Below are 18262 nucleotides of genomic sequence, written 5' to 3' on the forward strand. Positions count from 1 at the left end.
ACACATCCATACAAACATCAGGATTCCACTGGGTATCGGAATCTTAAAAAGAAACTATGTTAATTTAATCATGTTTTAATTTCTCATAGCAATTTCTTAAGACGTCATATCTGTTGGCCTCGGTTGCCCCTGGAGACAGATGCAGCATTATCAGCTGGCTTGCTGGTTGCTCTTAGGAAACGCAGAGGTGAATAAGGAATCAGTACAACACCGAGGCAGCGTCACTTGTTTTCTTCCACCAAAACAACATATATCTTTCACCAGCCCTCTAGTGGCTGGAGTAATTATGACAAGAGCAAAGGAGAAAGTCAGGTGGTATGAGTTGTATCTCCGTCCAAATGTTTTGTAAAGTGTAGTTGTTATTTATGATATAAGCAATAGGTAGCACCAATTACCCAGTCAGAAAACCATGACACCATTGCAAAGGAAGGGAGTGCAACTAGATGATGTAATTTTAAAAAAAAAAGTGCCAATGAACTTAGAACAGTGAAAAACAAAAGAAAACATCACTGAAATAAAATATTTCATGTATCAGCATGTAGACAGCTACATCAGATCTCTGTTCTCCTCGAATGGTTAACAGCCGGTCATTTTCTCTACATCAGAACTTAAGAAAAATAAAGCACTCGATGGAAGATGTAAACACTTCAAGAACTTAAAAAACGCACTGTTTTTTGGATGGGGGATTTTTCATCAACCATTTCTAATGCGCCACTTCAAAGTGTGCCCAGTAATTTGCTGATGGAAACACGGGTATTGTTGTCGACACTGACTTTCTATTGAAACCAAAGTGACAAGCTCAATGTTGACCTCAAATGCGGAGATTCTGAATGCAACACAAGCATGAGCTGTAGTCTGACTTCTGAAGGTCGGAGCGCTGTACCACGCAAACAATAATCCAAAGCTGAGCTGACCTCCACTCGGAACAACCCGTTCATGGTTGACCAGCTTGACAAAGGTAGAGCTGAACATGCCCATATAATAGATGCACCGACCTCTTGTTGCCAGGAAACAAAAGATCTTATTCCCACATGTGTGCTACATATATTTCAGTAACATATTTAATCAAAAACACAGTTTTCCATGCGTGGAGACAAAAACTGTGATCGCGCATGCTTTTTCATGCTTTCATCTGATAAAGACTCCTCGCTTCACAGCAGATGCAGTTATCCCTGATCCTGAGACAGAGGCCGTTTGACAGATGGCTCATTTGAGCACACAAGAGCTTCCACGCCCGTCCTAGAGCCTACAACAGCCAGCGAGCGATCGTGTAGACAAGTGAGCGACTCTCTCTTCCTTCTCTTCTCTCCCGGGCTGCTTCCAACGCAAACCTCCAGATGAGCAGCCTGTTTCCTCCAGATGACGCACCATGTAGCCAATGACATTTCAAATCCAGCAATTTATAGTGTATATCAATTTGTAATGCCCTAAATTTGGAAATGATGCAGGTTTGTATAGTTTCATGCATTTTGCTCGTTCAGTAGGCACTTGACTATTTTATATGCTCAAAGGGTCACAAAGTGGCATTGTTTTTGCCAGGCACCTGATTATTCAGTGTCACTTTTCAATTATATTAGTTTCTAATTTGAACTTGGACCATGTAACACTTTATGATGTTGTTTTCCACTTAAAAAGGGGCAGTTACTGATCATCTGTCGACTTATTTTTGTAATATAAAATGTAGGTGAGAAAATGCATGGTACGGTGTGTTCTCACAGAGCTTCTGACAGCAAGAGGAAAAACATTCAGCTTATAAACTTTTTAAAAGAGCCCAAAAGCATGCCTGTACTCTGAATGCTTTGAATTAACTTTAGGCTGGACCGGGAGAGGCATTCAGGGTAGTTTTACATATATTTCAAGGAACAAGAACAAGTTAAGGAAAACCTTATGCAGTGTATATTTTTGACACATTGCCATCCCTTCACTCAGACAGGGAAACAACAGAAAAAGTTTATGCTAAGCTCATGAAAACAATATGATTAGCTGTTGCATCCCTTTGAGGTCTGACGTTTGTTACCGTGTAAGAGCGCACACTAATCCCTGGTGCCTGCTGGGCCGGGCGTTGCTGTTTGGCCCTTACAGTCTCGACAGGAGCCTGACTAACCATATCTCTCAAAATGTCAACAGCTCCCCGATGTTATATATTAGCGGGACGGGCCATCTAATGCATCACAATTCTCCAATAATGTTTTTGGTATACATGAAAGGTAATCTTCCGAAAAAGCAATGACAAGTTTCCAATTTTCCCCCGCCGGCCCGGCGAGGTGATGTGGGAGGGATTTATTCAGGAAGGTGAGATTGGCTGAGAGGCAGGACTCAACGGGGGGACAATTGCTGAATGCACATGAGGGGATGACTCAGTGCTGAAGGACGACGGGCGACGACGAGGAAGAGAAACATTGAGGGAGAAAGAAAGAAAACGAGAGGGAAGCAGGAGCAAGACGGGCGGGGCTGCAGCGAATAAGTGAGGAAAACCCAGAAGAGGGAGGTTTCTGATACCAGTCATCTCCTTCTTTTTTATATGACGCAGCATGGGAGACGGTGCGTGTGAGGAAGTCAGATAAAGTGGCAAAGGGAGAACAATGCAAAGAGATCAAATGTGAACTCTGGAAGGAAAAGGAAAAGATCCTGAAGATAATGAGAGCAGAGGCTGTGTCCAGATGACACGAGGGACGGAGTGAGAGCCACGGACACAAAGGCAACTCACACACAACAATAAACAGGCCGAGAATCGTTTCCTTAAACCCGCCGTTGCTCGTATCAGCAGCAGGAGTCCTTTTGTCCGTGTGTGTGAGAGACTCCGTGAATCGTCACTCCCCGTGTGAACGTGCGATTCTTAACTCCTTACTCCTCCCTCCATCCGCCTCCCTTCCACTCTGTTATATGTTATGAAAAATTCAGCGGGGCCAAGCGCAGAACTCTCATGCCGCTGTATATTTGTTAAAATAGATCCAGCCCCTGACAGGGTTTATGAATAAGTCATTAAAGCGGCAGTGACACAGACTGTAAACTCCGTCTGAAACCACACAAATAATAAAATGTTCCTCGCTTTTTTTTTTTATGCTCATGAGAAAACGACACCAATAAATGGGTCTTTGCCGTCCAGAATGATTAAGAACTCGAGAGGGGAGATTGCTGCTTTTGACATTTTTTGGTACGACTTTTTAAAGATATGATAAAAAATCAATCGCGAATTCGATTCCGAACAATAAAATATGAATGGAACATCTGTGCTAAGGGCGACAGAGCTCTGCCTCCTGTGAATAAGCAGCGACACCGAGTCTAAATGACATATAAACTACTACTGAGATCAGTGAGCGAGTTAGCAGAAGCTTCATTTATGCGAGACACTTAACTGAGATCGAGATTAACAGGAGACAAGAAAGAGCCGAGAGCAAAACACGCAGAGCACCACAAGACAATTTGGTCCACACACACACACACACAGTTTGTTCAAAATGTTATGTCAAATAGCTCGCAACCAACAAATGTTAATTAAGGAAGACAGCTGACTGACATGTACTGCTGCTTCCTACAAGAGGTGTGATGTTGGCATTGTGCATGTTGAAGTTCACTGCGGTTGGTCAGTCAGCTTCATTGTGTTTTTTCCTGAGTATTTTTGTATTAGACTCTGTAGTAGCCCAGGCTTTGCCCTTTTGATATGCTGTTATGCAGTTCTCCTCCAGCCGTAATTGACTCTAACCCCCCCATTACATTGCCCAAAACCACATATGTTGAAGACCATTCAAAAAGTGCCCCTTCATTCGAGCCCCGATGTCCCCACCGCTTTTCGGCACATAGCAGCGCATTTGACATGATGCGAAATGATGCAAAGATCATGGTGCATTTATATCGCTCGCCAAACTACCGACGCCACCGGCCACTTTTTCTGTAATTTTCTCACATCCTTCAAGAAAATCCCTTCAGACGGACAAGTGCTCATTTGAAGGGGGAAGCAGTTCCACCATTTTTTCACTGGGAGAAGCATAGCGACGTTCCTCTACACTGGGGGATGTTCGGCCACATGTGGCTAGAAAACATGGCTATTAACCCGGGTGACATATATATAGATATACAGCGGAATCATTATCCACTGAACCAGTTTCCCGCTCTTAGGCTACAGGAATGTGCAGTGACAGAGAAACGTGCGTCATGAATCTGACTCTTGTAAACACTTCGCCGTGGCTCGCAGCTGTGACACCACCTCACAATAAGCCAAGTGCGGCCCAGTCACCGGAGCTTAATTGAAAACACGAGGAAGCGTGTTGTAATCTGAGCTAACAAGAGCGATGCCCTCCCACAACCTTCCTCACACACTCCCCCTTTCCCGCTGTAATGCATAACATCTCAGGGCGGCGGACATAAGTTTTGTTTATTTCCACTTGGTTTGTTTCCCTGGTTAAAGCGTGGAAAATTGTATCTACAACGAGTTTGGAAAATTCTGCCGAGTAATGATGCCTGAAATGGGTGACGGTGCGCTTTAGTAGCTCAGCGTTCGGCTGCTGCGCGTGCCTCTCGCTGTGTGGCTCTGACTGATACTCTCTGACAAATGGAAAGTGCATTAGAGAAGACAGTTTCCCACCTCCGTGACCTCAAGGCAATTTCTTTTTCTACCGCCGAAGCTTCCATCTCTTGTTCCTTAAATTTCCTTGTCCCTGTTTTTTTCCCCTCTTTCTCCAGAGCAAAGTTATCTCAGCGACTTAAACATCAGCTTGACACGGAGGACGGATCATTTTTCAGTATGGCTAATTTGATTTATTTGCCGCTGTTTCAAGGTCGCAGTTTGTGCCGTGTGCATGCGTCCTACTGGAAATGGAGTCTTTATTCTCAATATTTGTCTCGAGCAGACGCCCACTGGAGACAGCAGACTCATTAAACTCATTTCATCATCATCATTTTAAACCACGTGCATCATTTTCTGCGTGTCACATGTTAGTTATATTTGCATTAGCGGCTCTGGGACGAGTAATGTTTAAATACAGATGGCAGACTGTAGGAAATTGGTGAAATCAATCATAAATTTCAGTATGCAGGGATGAGAAACTCCGCCACCGCTGATATGTGCAGTGTGTGACAGTCGCCCTCGTCCTCTTTGTTGTGGCGGCAAAATGGTGGCAGAATTCAATTAATCAAGTTTGTCATTTTCTGCAAAGGCTGTTTACACAAACTGCCAGGGGCAATGAATTTCCCTCCGCTACTCCTGGCAACATGGCATACTGATGTGTGTGTGTGTGTGTGTGTGTGTGTGTGTGTGTGTGTGTGTGTGTGTGTGTGTGTGTGTCTGTGTGTGCTGGTGTGGATGCATCTTGACTCCCAGAATGTATTGCACAAGCATATGGAGTCCCAAAACAAACAAAAAAAAGTCTGTATAAGTTCATCATATGAGACAAGAGCACAAATGATTACAGTAATCTAGATCACGTTGTTAGTTTGTTATTATTAGCCTGACAGCTAAATGCTTTAGCAACTGTTACAAGAAGAGTTTACACATATGCTCACAGCAATATGCAGAATATCAGTATTTATCTGGACTGATGTTGTTTCATCACCAAAAATGGCTGCAGCTCGCTGGTTCGCTCAGTGTGTTCAGTCACCACACTGTAAGTTTTAAGAGTTAAAAGTCTGATTACCTCAGAATTATTATTGAACGAGCTGAATAATGTCTGACTAGTCTACTAATCGGTTTCCTTGTTATTTTTTACATTTCTTCATTTACATTTTGCTGCCTTTTGTGTGCATACAGACTTACAGTCTTTGTTGATGTGTAGTCCATGAAAATGGATGCAAACTTCAAAATGCAATGTGAATGTATCTGTGACGACCAGAACAGACCTTTTTTCGGCAGACTGTCTTACTTCTTGTCGCAGACTAGCCTTCCTATTGCACCGTGGCCTGTTTGGATACCGATTTTTCACCAGATCCAGTATGAGTTTGTTTCATCACGCTGTTTTTGTGTCCTGCTCTTGCCTGCCACTCATCTGCCTTGTTGAACCTTGCTGACTTCCCTCCTATGTATTGCTCTGAGCTACCGAGTTTGGCATTTGGACTTTACTTCAGTATTCTGGTGAGGTCCGTTTTCTAGTTCTGGCCATCGCAGTATCTGTCACATATGTACGTGCGGAGATGTGCACGTCCCTTTGAATTCAGCGCACCTAAGCCGTCATCGTATCAGACCATTAATTAGCAAGGGAACCACTGATCTTTAACATCCGGTCTCATCCCTCCTCTGACTTTTCCCTCCACATTCACACATTGTTGTGTTCCTTCTCCACCTCGTGCCGACCCTCTCTCGCTATCTCTCTCTTGTCCTCTCAGCAGCGCTCCGTCTGAAGTGAATGGAGGCTGTGGAGCTCAGAGGGGAGATGACTCAATGTGGATTCCCAGAGCTACAGGCATATTGTGTGTGTGTCTGTGTGTCTGTGTGTCTGTGTGTGTGTGTGCAAAGGTCAGTCATGTCCCTCTGGCTCTTGAGCACAGAGGGCTGTAAGGAAGAATTAATTTTTCCATTCAGAATTAGAATTGCGTGTGTGTGTGCCCCAAACAACCGGTCTCAGTCTCAGATTTGTAACAGCTTGTCTGTGACAGGAGCTTTAAATGCAAAGTAATTCCACCTCCACCAGCTGGAGTACAATAATTTGCACTTGATTGTTAATATGTCATATTCCAATCAATGTATGTATTCACCGCTGCAAGTCGTTTCATGAAATAGCGGAATGCCTCCAACTGTGACTGTCAAAGCTCATTTTTGGGCGTCAGCTTGCAGGTAAATACGCTGCCATGAACGGCGACATTGCTGCTTGTCACTGATAGCAGAGTATTTACATAGCAAGATAGCGCTCGCCTTCGTTCGTATTTGTACTTCGATTCCAAATCTTTATCTTCAACGCTCTGCGCTCTCTGAGAGAGAGAGATAGGGAGATGCACGGATGGATATGATATGAAAGGAACGGTTGCAAAATTGAAAACGAATGGCGCGTAAAGGAAGAAAAAAAAAAGTATTGGAGTCGTGCAGGTGTTGGCGGCGTGCTGAGAGACAGGAATAGTTCAGTCACATCAAATTATGAGCAGCCTGTTTCTGACTTCACCGTGGAGGAGGCAAAAACTCTGATTGTGACTGAAAAATATCAGACTTTTTCGATCCTAATGAGTCCAGATCATCCAACTTTCATGTGAAGGCGAGGTGTAAAAGAACCATAGTTTAAGTCTCATCACCAGTGAGGAGATCTGACTGGGGACTAAGATTTTGACCAGGCCTCCAGATTCCCAATTCAATCAAGCATCTGTGGGATCTGCGGGACAAACAAGTTCAATCCATGGAGGCCCCTACCTCACAATTTACAGGATTTAAAGGATCTGCTGCTACTGTCTTAGTGCCAGATACCACAGCACACCTTCAGAGGTCTTATAAAGTCCATGCCTCAGTGGGTCAAAGCTGTTTTGGCTCTAAAAAATGGAACTACACAATATGAGGCAGGTGGTTGATCGGTATAAATTCATTCAATGCGGACTGAGCTGTATTTTGAAGATTACCAGTGTTTTTTTAACCTGGAATCCGTGGTGACTCTCAATGTAGCAATGTGCTTTCAGTTAATTAACAAAGTCATCGCAACGATTTTTGACGATCGTAGCTTAATCAGAAACGGGGACTATCTTGAAAAAAAAATTATACATTCACATTCGTGGCGTTCTATCATGGATGCTTTTGTCCAAAGCGACTGATTACTGTAATTCATACACTGATGGTGGTGGCTGCCGTGCAAGGTGCCGACCAGCACATGAGGAGCATCAGGGTGCTACAAAATAATACCAATTTTACAACTTCCTGCATTTAGTTGTAGAAGCACTAATTAATTTTTAACTTGATTTAATTGTTCTAATTGTTTGCGTATATACTTTTAATGTCCTTCTTTTTCTCGCAAGCTTGCTGTAGAATAAAATGTGTTATTTAACAAAGTTTTACTTATGCCGAGAGTTTATTCTATATTTGTTGAGTACGCTGGATGCTTTAATTGCCTCATGTATTAGAGATTAGTCTTAACTCATTAAGTCAGAATTTCAAATGTTGTTATTTCTTTAGGGAGTGACACGTTTTTCTGATTAAAAGTTTTGCAGGGGGACCTTTTGTGGTGTATACTGTATACGCTAAAAAACATCACAATGTATATTGCTGTCATATCAAAACATAGCAGACATATACTCACGATAAAGAAAGGAAGGGTTTTGACGTTCGGCGTGAGGTAAAGATTATTGAACAATTATAAAACAAAAAGAGAATGAGGAGAACAATGAGGGACTGATACAGAAAATGATTATGAAGAAAGACAGATACAGAGAATGAGTAGGAGGTAAAAGAATTTAAAAAAAACAAACAAAAAAAAATGAGAGAATGAAATGTAAGATGTAATCCCTTTGAGCACAGTACGTTGCTTTGGGCTGATGTAAATTTGCTTATTGCAGTTACCAGCCACGAAGGGTGGATGCAGGACGCGCTGAAAAAGAAAAGCAGTATAAGGAGACATGTAAGAAGGGAGAAGGGGGAATAGTCACCAGTGTGGTTATCATGCGGCGGATGGCTGCCTGTCACGGTTGGCTGGTGAATGGTATTGATGCATGCCTGCTTTCACTCTCTGCAGTTTGCGGGGGGATGACACAATCTTGTCATGTGCCGGCATATTGCATGTTGGTGCCGAGGCATATGGACTGCTAATGCCATCCCTTGCTCTGGGAAATAATATTATCGGGAAGGGAGAGCGGCAGTAAAAAAAAAAAAAAAAAAGAAAAAAAGGGAGGAAGGTTGAGATAAGGGAGGGGATTGGCAGGGAGAATGGAAAAAGAGTGCAGAGATGAGAAAGGGTGTGAGGGGTGAGAGGTACGGTTGTTGTCGGGAAGAGAGAAAGCACGAAGGAGAAGAGGAAGATACAGGTGAGAGAGGGGGAGCTATGAGAGGATGGGAGTGGGATGAGAGATGAGTGGAGCTGTGACAGTATGTTGAATTATAAATGTGTTGGAAGCGAAGCACAGTCTCACACTCCAAGCTCGCTCTGCCGGCAGTGTGGGTGGCTCATTGATGCGATCTGGCATGCAGGACACACACACACACACACACACACACACACACACACACACACACACAGAAAGCTGTAATAAAACTACTACGAAGTAGCAAAATGGCTCCACTCTGGATGCGGAGTAAACAGTGATCATCTTATGTGTGTGTCGGGGCCTGTTTACCTGAGTGTGTGAGGACTAACACATGACACTGCGCAGCCTCGTGAGGACACTTTGGTTTATGAGGACATTGCAATGAGGTGTACAGAATCTGAACTTACCAGACATTTAAGTTGGGGTGGTTAAATTCAGTGGGGTTATGTTGAAGCAAAGAAAAAAACCCTACTTGGAAAGAGATGGGTGATTGTTAAATCTTATCCCCAGGTTGTCAAACACTGATGCTTCAGGTTGGTGTCACCGCAGCTGCCAACCCATAGTGACAGTATTGGAAAATCTGGGGATGAGACTTAACAGTCAATCAGCTTTCTCCAGGGAGTAACTTTTTCTTGCTTCAACGATTCCATTTTAGTTATTCTTCGTCTTCACCACGGAAAAATCCTTCCCTAACTTAAATTAGTGCAGAGTAATTTTAACAAAACATCCAGTAACCAGTGTTTTGTCAAGACGTGCTAGATCAACGGCAAGTCATGGCCAGGATAAGAGTGCATCAAGACTGAGACAAGACCGTGACTTCAAGGGGTTGAAACCAAGTCCAGTCCGAGACAAAGGCAGGAAAAGACCGAATCAAGACCAAGACCAAGGCAGGATGAGAATGAGTGAAGCCCAAGATTAAGGCAAGTCAAGACCAAGACCAGTGCGAACCTCACACTGCATGATACACACAAAATGCTGAACTGTCAAACCATCCTCTCCAGTCTCTACCGTGTAACATGAGAAATGTCTTGATAAAACAATCAAAAAGCACTGCTGAGGTGAATTTTATGTGAGGGAATTTCTCTTCATATTCTGTGAGCAAAAGAGATACAAACAGGAAAAGAAACATCTGTGGTTAAGCCTGCTCAGTCCTGCGACGGAGTGTGAGGGGAGACTTAAAGAGTCAGGCTGTATTTCAGTATGCGAAAAAAATAATGTTTTTTCAATCACTGAAACGTGCAAAACCAAAACTGAAGATGCTAGCTTGTAAATGAGCATAATATGGGACCTTTACCACACTATGTATCACTCATTGAAATACGTAAAAGCACTGTTTTCTTTTCATTGTTTATTACGTCATGATTATGGAGTATTAGCTGATATTTTATCGTAATTGTCATAGTTAAGCCAATGCCGGTCCCCTGGCTTCTCCTGTGGGCATACTGACAAGGAGTCTGCAACACAGTGACTGCAATCAATAACTGAATTACTGCACGAGGCCTGAGAGGAAGGAATGTAACCGCCTACGTCTGTGTAATACATAACTCACTGAGCAATTTTTATTGTTTTGCATGTACTTTTACACTGGATAAACTTATTACCTTAAAATAACTCACGTCACAGATAGGCCTGTTATGACGATATTTCTTATTATCACTTATTTGCCGTGCACACGTTCTTTAACTTGCATCTGCCTACACACACACAGGGTGACGACATAAGCCCTATTAATACAGTGGTTACTGTGATGTAAATTCAAAGGCGTTGGGACACACAATGCACAGTCATGCACATGCAAACTCACTATTCCACTTCCCCCTTAAAAGACTTTCTCTTTGACTTTCCAGGTCATTAATGGGCTTCATGTTACTTTGAGAGATGGCAAAACAACTTGACTATTTGAACTCTCGCGCCGCGCGGATATGAGTCAGCCCGTAATGGTATGTGGGACGGCGTGATGCAGATTATATACACAACGCTGGGTTTGACATTTTGCGCCGAAGCTATTCATCTTTCAGAAAGTCTGTCATGGTGTAATGGGTTTCTCCTCAGCTTTGGTCAATTAGAGAAGGTAGGACGCGAAGAAAAGGAGGAACGGGGGAGAAGACACAGACACGGAGGGAACAGATAAAGGGAAGCATGAAAGGAGACAAATGTGGACACAGATAGGCCGAGATAGAGGAAGAGATGGAGGAGAAGGACGTAGAGATAAACAAGTAAAAATAGACGAAATAGACGGGGGGGGGGGGATGATGAGAAGGACAGTGATGGAGGGATTATAAAAGTAAAGTGATTAAAGTAAGTACAAAAAGAAAGTCAGAGGAGCATATTTATAATGATGTATGAAGGAGGAGAGGAGCAATAATAAGAACAGAGCAGGAGATCGAAAAAGGAATCGGGGTTGTGATAGAGAGGTCAACAGAGGAGGAAGTCAGGATGTCGGTGTTTGGGCCCGATATTTAATCTGACCTAGACATCATTAATCACGGTGGAACCGGCCGGTGGTGAATATAACCTAGATGATGGGGAGAAAAGTAAAGAGAAAAGAGGAGGAGAGACAGACGCACACTTTTATGTTTTTTTTCCGCTGACTCACAGCAACTCAATTAGGAAGCTTCCTCGTGATGGCTGCCGGGTTTGTCATGCGGTGAGCACACAAGCCTACGTGGGCAAACCCAGAGGTCGGAGGAGCTTGATGCACCTACACAAGTCCATGATTAACTGCTCGCACTAATCCACATACAACACACTGGGATGTTTTCTCACACAGCAGGGTATCTGTGGTGCACGCGTCTCCAGAGAGCGCAGAGCGGAAGACTACGGTGTAATTAGGTCCTGCTTGGTCAGGAGTTTTATTGGAGGCTGGGGACGCGTCTGAAGCACAACACCATAACTTTTAATGGGAATGCCATGAGACAGGGAGGGGCGGCATCTCTAGGTTAATGTCGTCCATTTAAAATGCAGGAAGGCAGAAATTCATGAATGTCTGACTTTACAGTTGAGAAATACGGATGGAAAAATGGCTTTTTTTCTATGTGGCGGTGTAGAGACTCAGAACAGAGTACTGGTGTGACGAAGGGTCTGATTATTTCATTTCAATCAAGTCGCGTAGACCTCTGTGGGTGCATCCGATCCCCTGTTGACCACTGCTTGACTGAAAGATGGATGGGAAAATAATTACTTGTGCCTCTGAAGAAAACCAGGACTGTGCAACAGTAAATAAGACTGACCAACCAGGTCAGACAAAAAAGACAGTTGCCTCGCAAAATATTCAGAATTCAAATGCAGGCGTCAGGTTTGTTGCAGATTCAGATTCTATTCCGCTACACAAAAAGCCTGCCAAACCATTAGAACAGAAGTACAGTGATTTGTTGCAACGGAGATGACAGCTGAGCATCTGATCTGGTCGCGTTGAAGAAATCTGGTACCATCCAGCCCACACACCACGGGGATGTGATGTGCTGATGGCACTCGGATGGTCCACTGCAATCTGGAACAATCTTGATATATGCCAACTTCATGGTGACCCTAGAGTAAAAGTCAGGGTATCCCCGAAGTCTGTAGTATTCATCGTCTGGTTATCATGATGGTCTGCACAACGTTCTGGGTAAACCATCTCATAGCTGTCAAGATAATTCAAAAGACATCCTTAGAGCCGTGCAGTACCTGGCCGATGTATTGCCGTTAACTGAGTTGAAGAATCAGGCGCGCATTGCTCAACAGAGAACATGAAAGTTATTTTCTCTCTCTCTGTGCGGGAGAACTGAAAATGCAGCGGCAGTGAACTGTAAAGAAAGAAGCCGCAACCTTAAAAATGTTTATCTCTCAGCACAGCAGGAGGCATCAAATGGCAAAAATTCGGGTCAGACAGGTGAGCACATATCGTTGACGTTAAAGGATTTTTTTTTTTTTTTTCTTTCTTTGCCTTAGTGGGAACATCAAGCGCTTTCTCCCAGGCTGTTCGCTGCCTCAAACAAGCTTCACCAGTCAGTTTGTTATGTTTAGGTTAAAGGAGGTGATGGTGTTGGTCTGCAGATCTGAGGGAAGTCAAGGAGAAAGGCTCTCTGCTCAGGGCGGAAAATCCAAAAAATATCATAAACGACTGGAGGGCATGTTGACCCCTGCTGCTGCCACATATGTGAGCAGCCTTACCATCCATTGATTTTGTCACTTATTTGCTAGTAGGAGAGATTTTTTTGCGAGTCTCCTAATTTCTTGGACAATATATGTGTTTATATCTGTTGGGATCATTAGCATTTTAAACTGTATTGCTTCTTTGAGTGCACTGCGGTCAGGTCTTGCTTGCTTGAGGTTAATGAAAGCAGGGCAGAGGATACATTCCATTGAAGAAAAGTTTAGGTATTAAAGTTTTCTTAATTAAAATACCTTTAGTGGAGTGCAGGATTGGCAGCGGGAGCAAGTCATGAAGTTCATAATGAGACAGAGGGGAGAGAAAGGTGAAATGTATTGCGACAGAGGCTGCTACAGGTGCTGTGTCAATTAAAAAAAAAAGAGACGTTTGGCTCTGAGACTGGTGGCGATGAGACAGAGTAAACAGTGTCTAGCTGTAATAGTTAGCACACCGCAGGTGTTTGACATTTTTTAAATACTGCGCCTGGTCACACGCAGCAGCGTCCTGTGACCACGAAAAGACAGAACCTGCTGAAGTCATGAAGAAAGAATTCATGAATTTGTGTAGACCTTGATGATGAGTCGGCATTGAAACTGTTGCCAGATCAGATTCAGATAATCAGCCAAGTTGTTGTTGACATCGTTCACTGTATTAACCATTCTACAGCATGCGCAACTGTTTTCTTCTCTATGTAAGGGTATGTGTCCACAGGATCCATCATCTCTTCCCATGCACTGCTTATGTTGTTGTTGGCTTCAGGCACAGCAAGTACCTTAGATTAGGAAAACATCATGTTTCGGTGTAAAATACCTGCTTCAATTGACACAAACAGCCCTGGAACTTGTCCCACGGCCTCCTTCAAACTATCCAGTGGAGTCATGCGTACAAATGTTAAAAAGCTGTTGTCCCAGGCTAAAAATAGCCAGTGGTTTCACGCTGGACATGGTTACTGGCTCGGCTGCCTTCTCACCCGCAAGTTCACCACCTTCCCATGTAATGTGAACATATGACACATTTTGTAGAAATATCGTAGGACATGTATTCCTCTCCCTTCCATCATCCCACTAATGTGTTTCTCAACTCTCAACTTCTCAACTTTTACATGACATCCAAGTGTTTACTGTCGAACATGTAGTGTTATGCATGAGTTGTTTGTTAAGCGATTCCCTTAAATAGCAAGCCGACGCCTGAGCCACGCTGTCTGCACTCGCAGAAAGCTCATTAGGATGCGATTATATTTGATGTGTACGAGGTCTAAAGTTTATCTCCACTCCCACTCAGTGGCACCCGGTCACGTATTTCTGAATCAAAGTTCTTCTATATGATCAGATGAGAGCATCATCAAACAGCGGCATGTAGGAAGATCCAAATATGTCTTCTGACGTCTTGATTTCTTTGTCTGCTTTGCAAAATCCCACATGGTTGTAAATCTTTGTTATTGGAGCGAACACTCTTACAGTATAAATAAGATGACAAACTGAGATCAAAAGTAGATCTCCACCACCCCCGGCCAAGAACACTTTCTATGTTGTTGTTGTGAGTGACTTCATTAATAAGCCGGTGAACGACAAGGCTCAGCAGAGGATGGGCACGCCGTTAACGTCTGTGATTAAATGACCCACTGAGTTTCACTGCTTGTGGACTTACTCCACACGAGCTGTCTCAAGACGCCAGCTCTCTTTTATGAAGCATAAAGTCAGCTATCAAAGCTGTACCCTTGACAACTTATTGTATCTGCTTACCGCAATAATAAAAGTCTTAGTGCAGCTTTTGGATTCTCAGAGTTGTTTACCCTCGTGGATGCCGGCTCGCCGAGAGAGGAGAAAACATACTCCAGATGAACGCTGATGATTGGATCCACCGTCTACAAGAGTCGGCGTGATAGCTCATTCCTCTGAACGACTGACTCTATCAACAGCTGAGCCCGTCTCAGGTCATTTCAGTTTCCTCTTAGCCTAGGTTGTCAACACTTCAGCATTCCTGGGGGTCAGAAGTTGTGCTTCAACGCACAGCTTCTGACCCTCGGACTAGTTGGTAATCCTGTTATGTTGAGAGAGCTGCACTCCTATGTAGGCCACCCATAATGCAGCATGGGTCTATAGGGCAAGAAACCAAGATATACTCTGCTGGTACATGTTGTGCCATAGTATGAGATGTTGTGCTATATACATTATTAATGTTGTTAATCAGAACTCAGCTGTAGCTCAGTGAGACAGTGAAAGTGGCAGTTTCATAGCCATTGTTTACTGTTTACCAAGACACATACGAAGAAACTGCATGAAGAGATGTTTATTTTACTCTAAACTGTACCATAAATGAAGAAGACTTCGAATTTTGGATAGAAATTAAAAAAACAAACACACTGAAGACTGATCACTGAAGTAATAAATCAAGAAGCTTATTTTCACATAAGCTTACAGACTTATCTTTGAAACCAGTGGATTTTTTTCTCCGTTGGCCTCACTTTTCATACCAGGAAGCTTTGTGCATATTCTATACAGTCAATGCTACAAACTCGTGCAAACTGCAGCAGCACAGCAAAGACACTGGCTGCTCTTTAGTTTAATCCACAGGCAAGAAGTTCTTCGCAAAATGCCAGTGTACTCGATCAGAAGTGCTTTTTGAACGCTTGAAAAAGCTTCAGAAACCCGCTCCCCTGACACCTTTCTGACGTCGGAAAACAACCACTCCACTCTGAAGAGAAACGTCTCTCTCTCTCTCTCTCTCTCTCTCGCTGTCTTTTTTTTTTTCAATTCAATACCCAGCTGTTTTTGTCAGTTTTCATGTGAACAACCGAGGGAAACACTTGGAGTGTCTTTCAGGGTAGACAGTTTGAAAAAAATACCACAGTCTTCCAGGGTTGGACATTCAGATCAGGCTTGAAACTCTTTTGATTTGTGATGTAGTCAGACCACATGTAGTACAAACCACTTCGTCGCTTGTGTTACCAATTCTTTATGATGCATACACACCCTGCCTCATGTGTTTTGGTGTGAGTTTGGTGGTGGATGCTGAAATCCTGGGAGGGAGCGCTGTTCGAGAGGCTCATCTCAACACCAGGACATGCCTCCAACCACTGATATAATAATGTGGTTTTAAATGCAATCTGTGTACTCAATATTGAATCCTGAGAATTGGAAAATCTATTTCCCTATTCATTTATAAGCCAGCGGCAGACTCAAGACGTTTGAGTGGCGGGGGCAAAACACGGGTAGATAATCATGATATAGTTAGAGTTAAGAGACGGCACCTTCACACATTTTTCCCACTTTGACTCTATCCTTGATTGTAAGTAACTACTGTTGTCAGCTCACTTAGCAAAGAGAATTCATTTCGACCAAACCAGACGTGATCTGTGGAAAGACAGACAAAGATTGTTGGGTGAGTTTTACTTAGCTTGTGTCCAAATTTAGCTCATGTCCAGTTTAAATGAACTGTGTTTGGCAACGAGTTAATGAGTTCATTTCTTGACACTGACATGTATCGGCCAACTAAAACGACAAACCGTCAAACTAACGCCTTTTTGCTGGTTACAAAGTGTTGTTATGATACAGGACAGTCCGGGGCTAGCTGGTTAGCATGCTAACTTCCGTAGACATCACCACCACACAACGCATAAACGACTTTGACGTAACATCAGCACTGTTGTTTCTTCACAGCCCGTTGATAATGTTCATTTTTTAAACGCTTTAAACTAAGATTCTGGCCTTATCTTACAAAAAGTGTAAGCAAAACCCAAAAGCCAATGATTTCACAACACTTTCCAATGATGAAGGACACTTGGCAACACTTGTGAACAGCACGCAACAGACTCAGCTCCTCAGCCAGCGGCTCGACACTCGGAGACAATCAATAACTCGCTGCTTTCAGTCCAAGGCTGCGCTCCCAAGAATGCAGTCTTTTGTTGAACTGCCATGTCTGCAGAACTGCGATGCGCACACCTTGCCACGTCGTCTTGCCGTTATGCAGCAAAGTTCTCCCAGACACCCACAGACGCACAAACACGCAGTCTCCCCTTCATGTCTGTCACTTCCTGTCTCCAGCATTCCCCCTGTCCTTCATGTCTTCCTTTCCTCCCATCTCTGCTGCCTCCCTCATCTCTCCCTCACACAAACACACACAGCGACAGATTTCCTCCTTTCATCTATGCGTGTGTGTGTGTGTGTGTGTGTGTGTGTGTGTGTCTCTGTGGATGGTTCTAGCCAGTAATGGGATTGGGCAGATTATGCTCCAGCCATTGTTGTAATGTGCATGTTTTACAAATCTCTCCCTCCTCAGAAAAACTCTAATGCCGGCCGCCTCACTGAGGATATGAGATGCGCACAGCTGTTACACTGAATTCTCCATCTCTGCCGTCCTCGCTCCTCCGTTTTTCTGTCCGCCGGTCTTTCACTTTTTCCGCCGACTTCAAAGTCTAAACAGCCTAATCGAGTTAAAATCGGCTTCACAGATCACCGCACGAGCTGGTGATCGGCCGATGGCTCCCCGGCTTCCAAACGGGGGGGGGCTGTACTCATACATTTTTCAGATGCCATTCTTTTTTGTGGTGCCGCAGGACCACAGCTCACTCATGTATCTGCGTTTTTGTCGAGTGAAAAAGCCGCAGAATCCGATGTGCAGTCCGGCGGAGGTTAATGAGGGTCTATTCACACTGCAGCACTAATGCTGCTGCCAACTTAATAATTACCCGGATATTTCATGTCGGTGGAACACATTCATTTGGTGCCGTTCGTATCTCAGTAGGAGTTCAGGAGCGGTCAAACTCCAACCGGCGCTGATCTGGAGAACGGCCATCAGCTTCACAGCTTTCTGCATCCACAGCAGCAGGAAAAAAAAACAAAAAAACACTTAATTGTGTATTTCTTTGTTTTTGGTAACTCTTCTTCTTACTGTTTCTTTTCAATGATCAATGACATTGTGTGTGCTAAAATATTCACGAATGAAGTCAAAAAGTGTCTCTTTTCCGTTCAGTCCCACACAACGGGTAAAGGTCATCAAGATAATTACCAACTGATTGTTTGTGATGATTAGAAAGTGTTATAAAGCGCTCTGAGCGCCGGCAGAGGCGAGCAGGCAGACAGGGATGGGAGGGTGAGAGTCACGTAGTGCTCCCTGGCAGTGCAGTGTGTCACGAGGCCATTATGAATAGTCCAAAGAACCTGATACAGAGGGAGCAGCAAAGAGAGGGTACCGGCTGCTCGTGAGCAG

The 18262-nt window shown here is 43.7% G+C and overlaps 1 protein-coding gene across 9 annotated transcripts in view; it reads left to right on the top strand.

Moving 5' to 3' along the window:
• The window catches only part of grm8a (glutamate receptor, metabotropic 8a), a 453766-nt gene that overhangs the window by 402836 nt on the left and 32668 nt on the right, over nt 1-18262 (top strand). For 3 of the 9 annotated variants that reach the window (XM_037121961.1, XM_037121958.1, XM_037121959.1), the window contains exon 17: nt 1158-1396. The exons of the other annotated variants lie outside the window; for them this stretch is intronic. In XM_037121961.1, coding sequence (XP_036977856.1) covers nt 1158-1198 — 41 coding nt within the window. In that variant the 3' untranslated portion in view covers nt 1199-1396. Of the gene's footprint in view, nt 1-1157; nt 1397-18262 lie in introns of those variants that run through there. 9 annotated transcript variants of the gene reach the window in all.

This window comes from Acanthopagrus latus, chromosome 14 (assembly GCF_904848185.1).
Source record: "Acanthopagrus latus isolate v.2019 chromosome 14, fAcaLat1.1, whole genome shotgun sequence".
NCBI classification, from domain to species: domain Eukaryota; kingdom Metazoa; phylum Chordata; class Actinopteri; order Spariformes; family Sparidae; genus Acanthopagrus; species Acanthopagrus latus.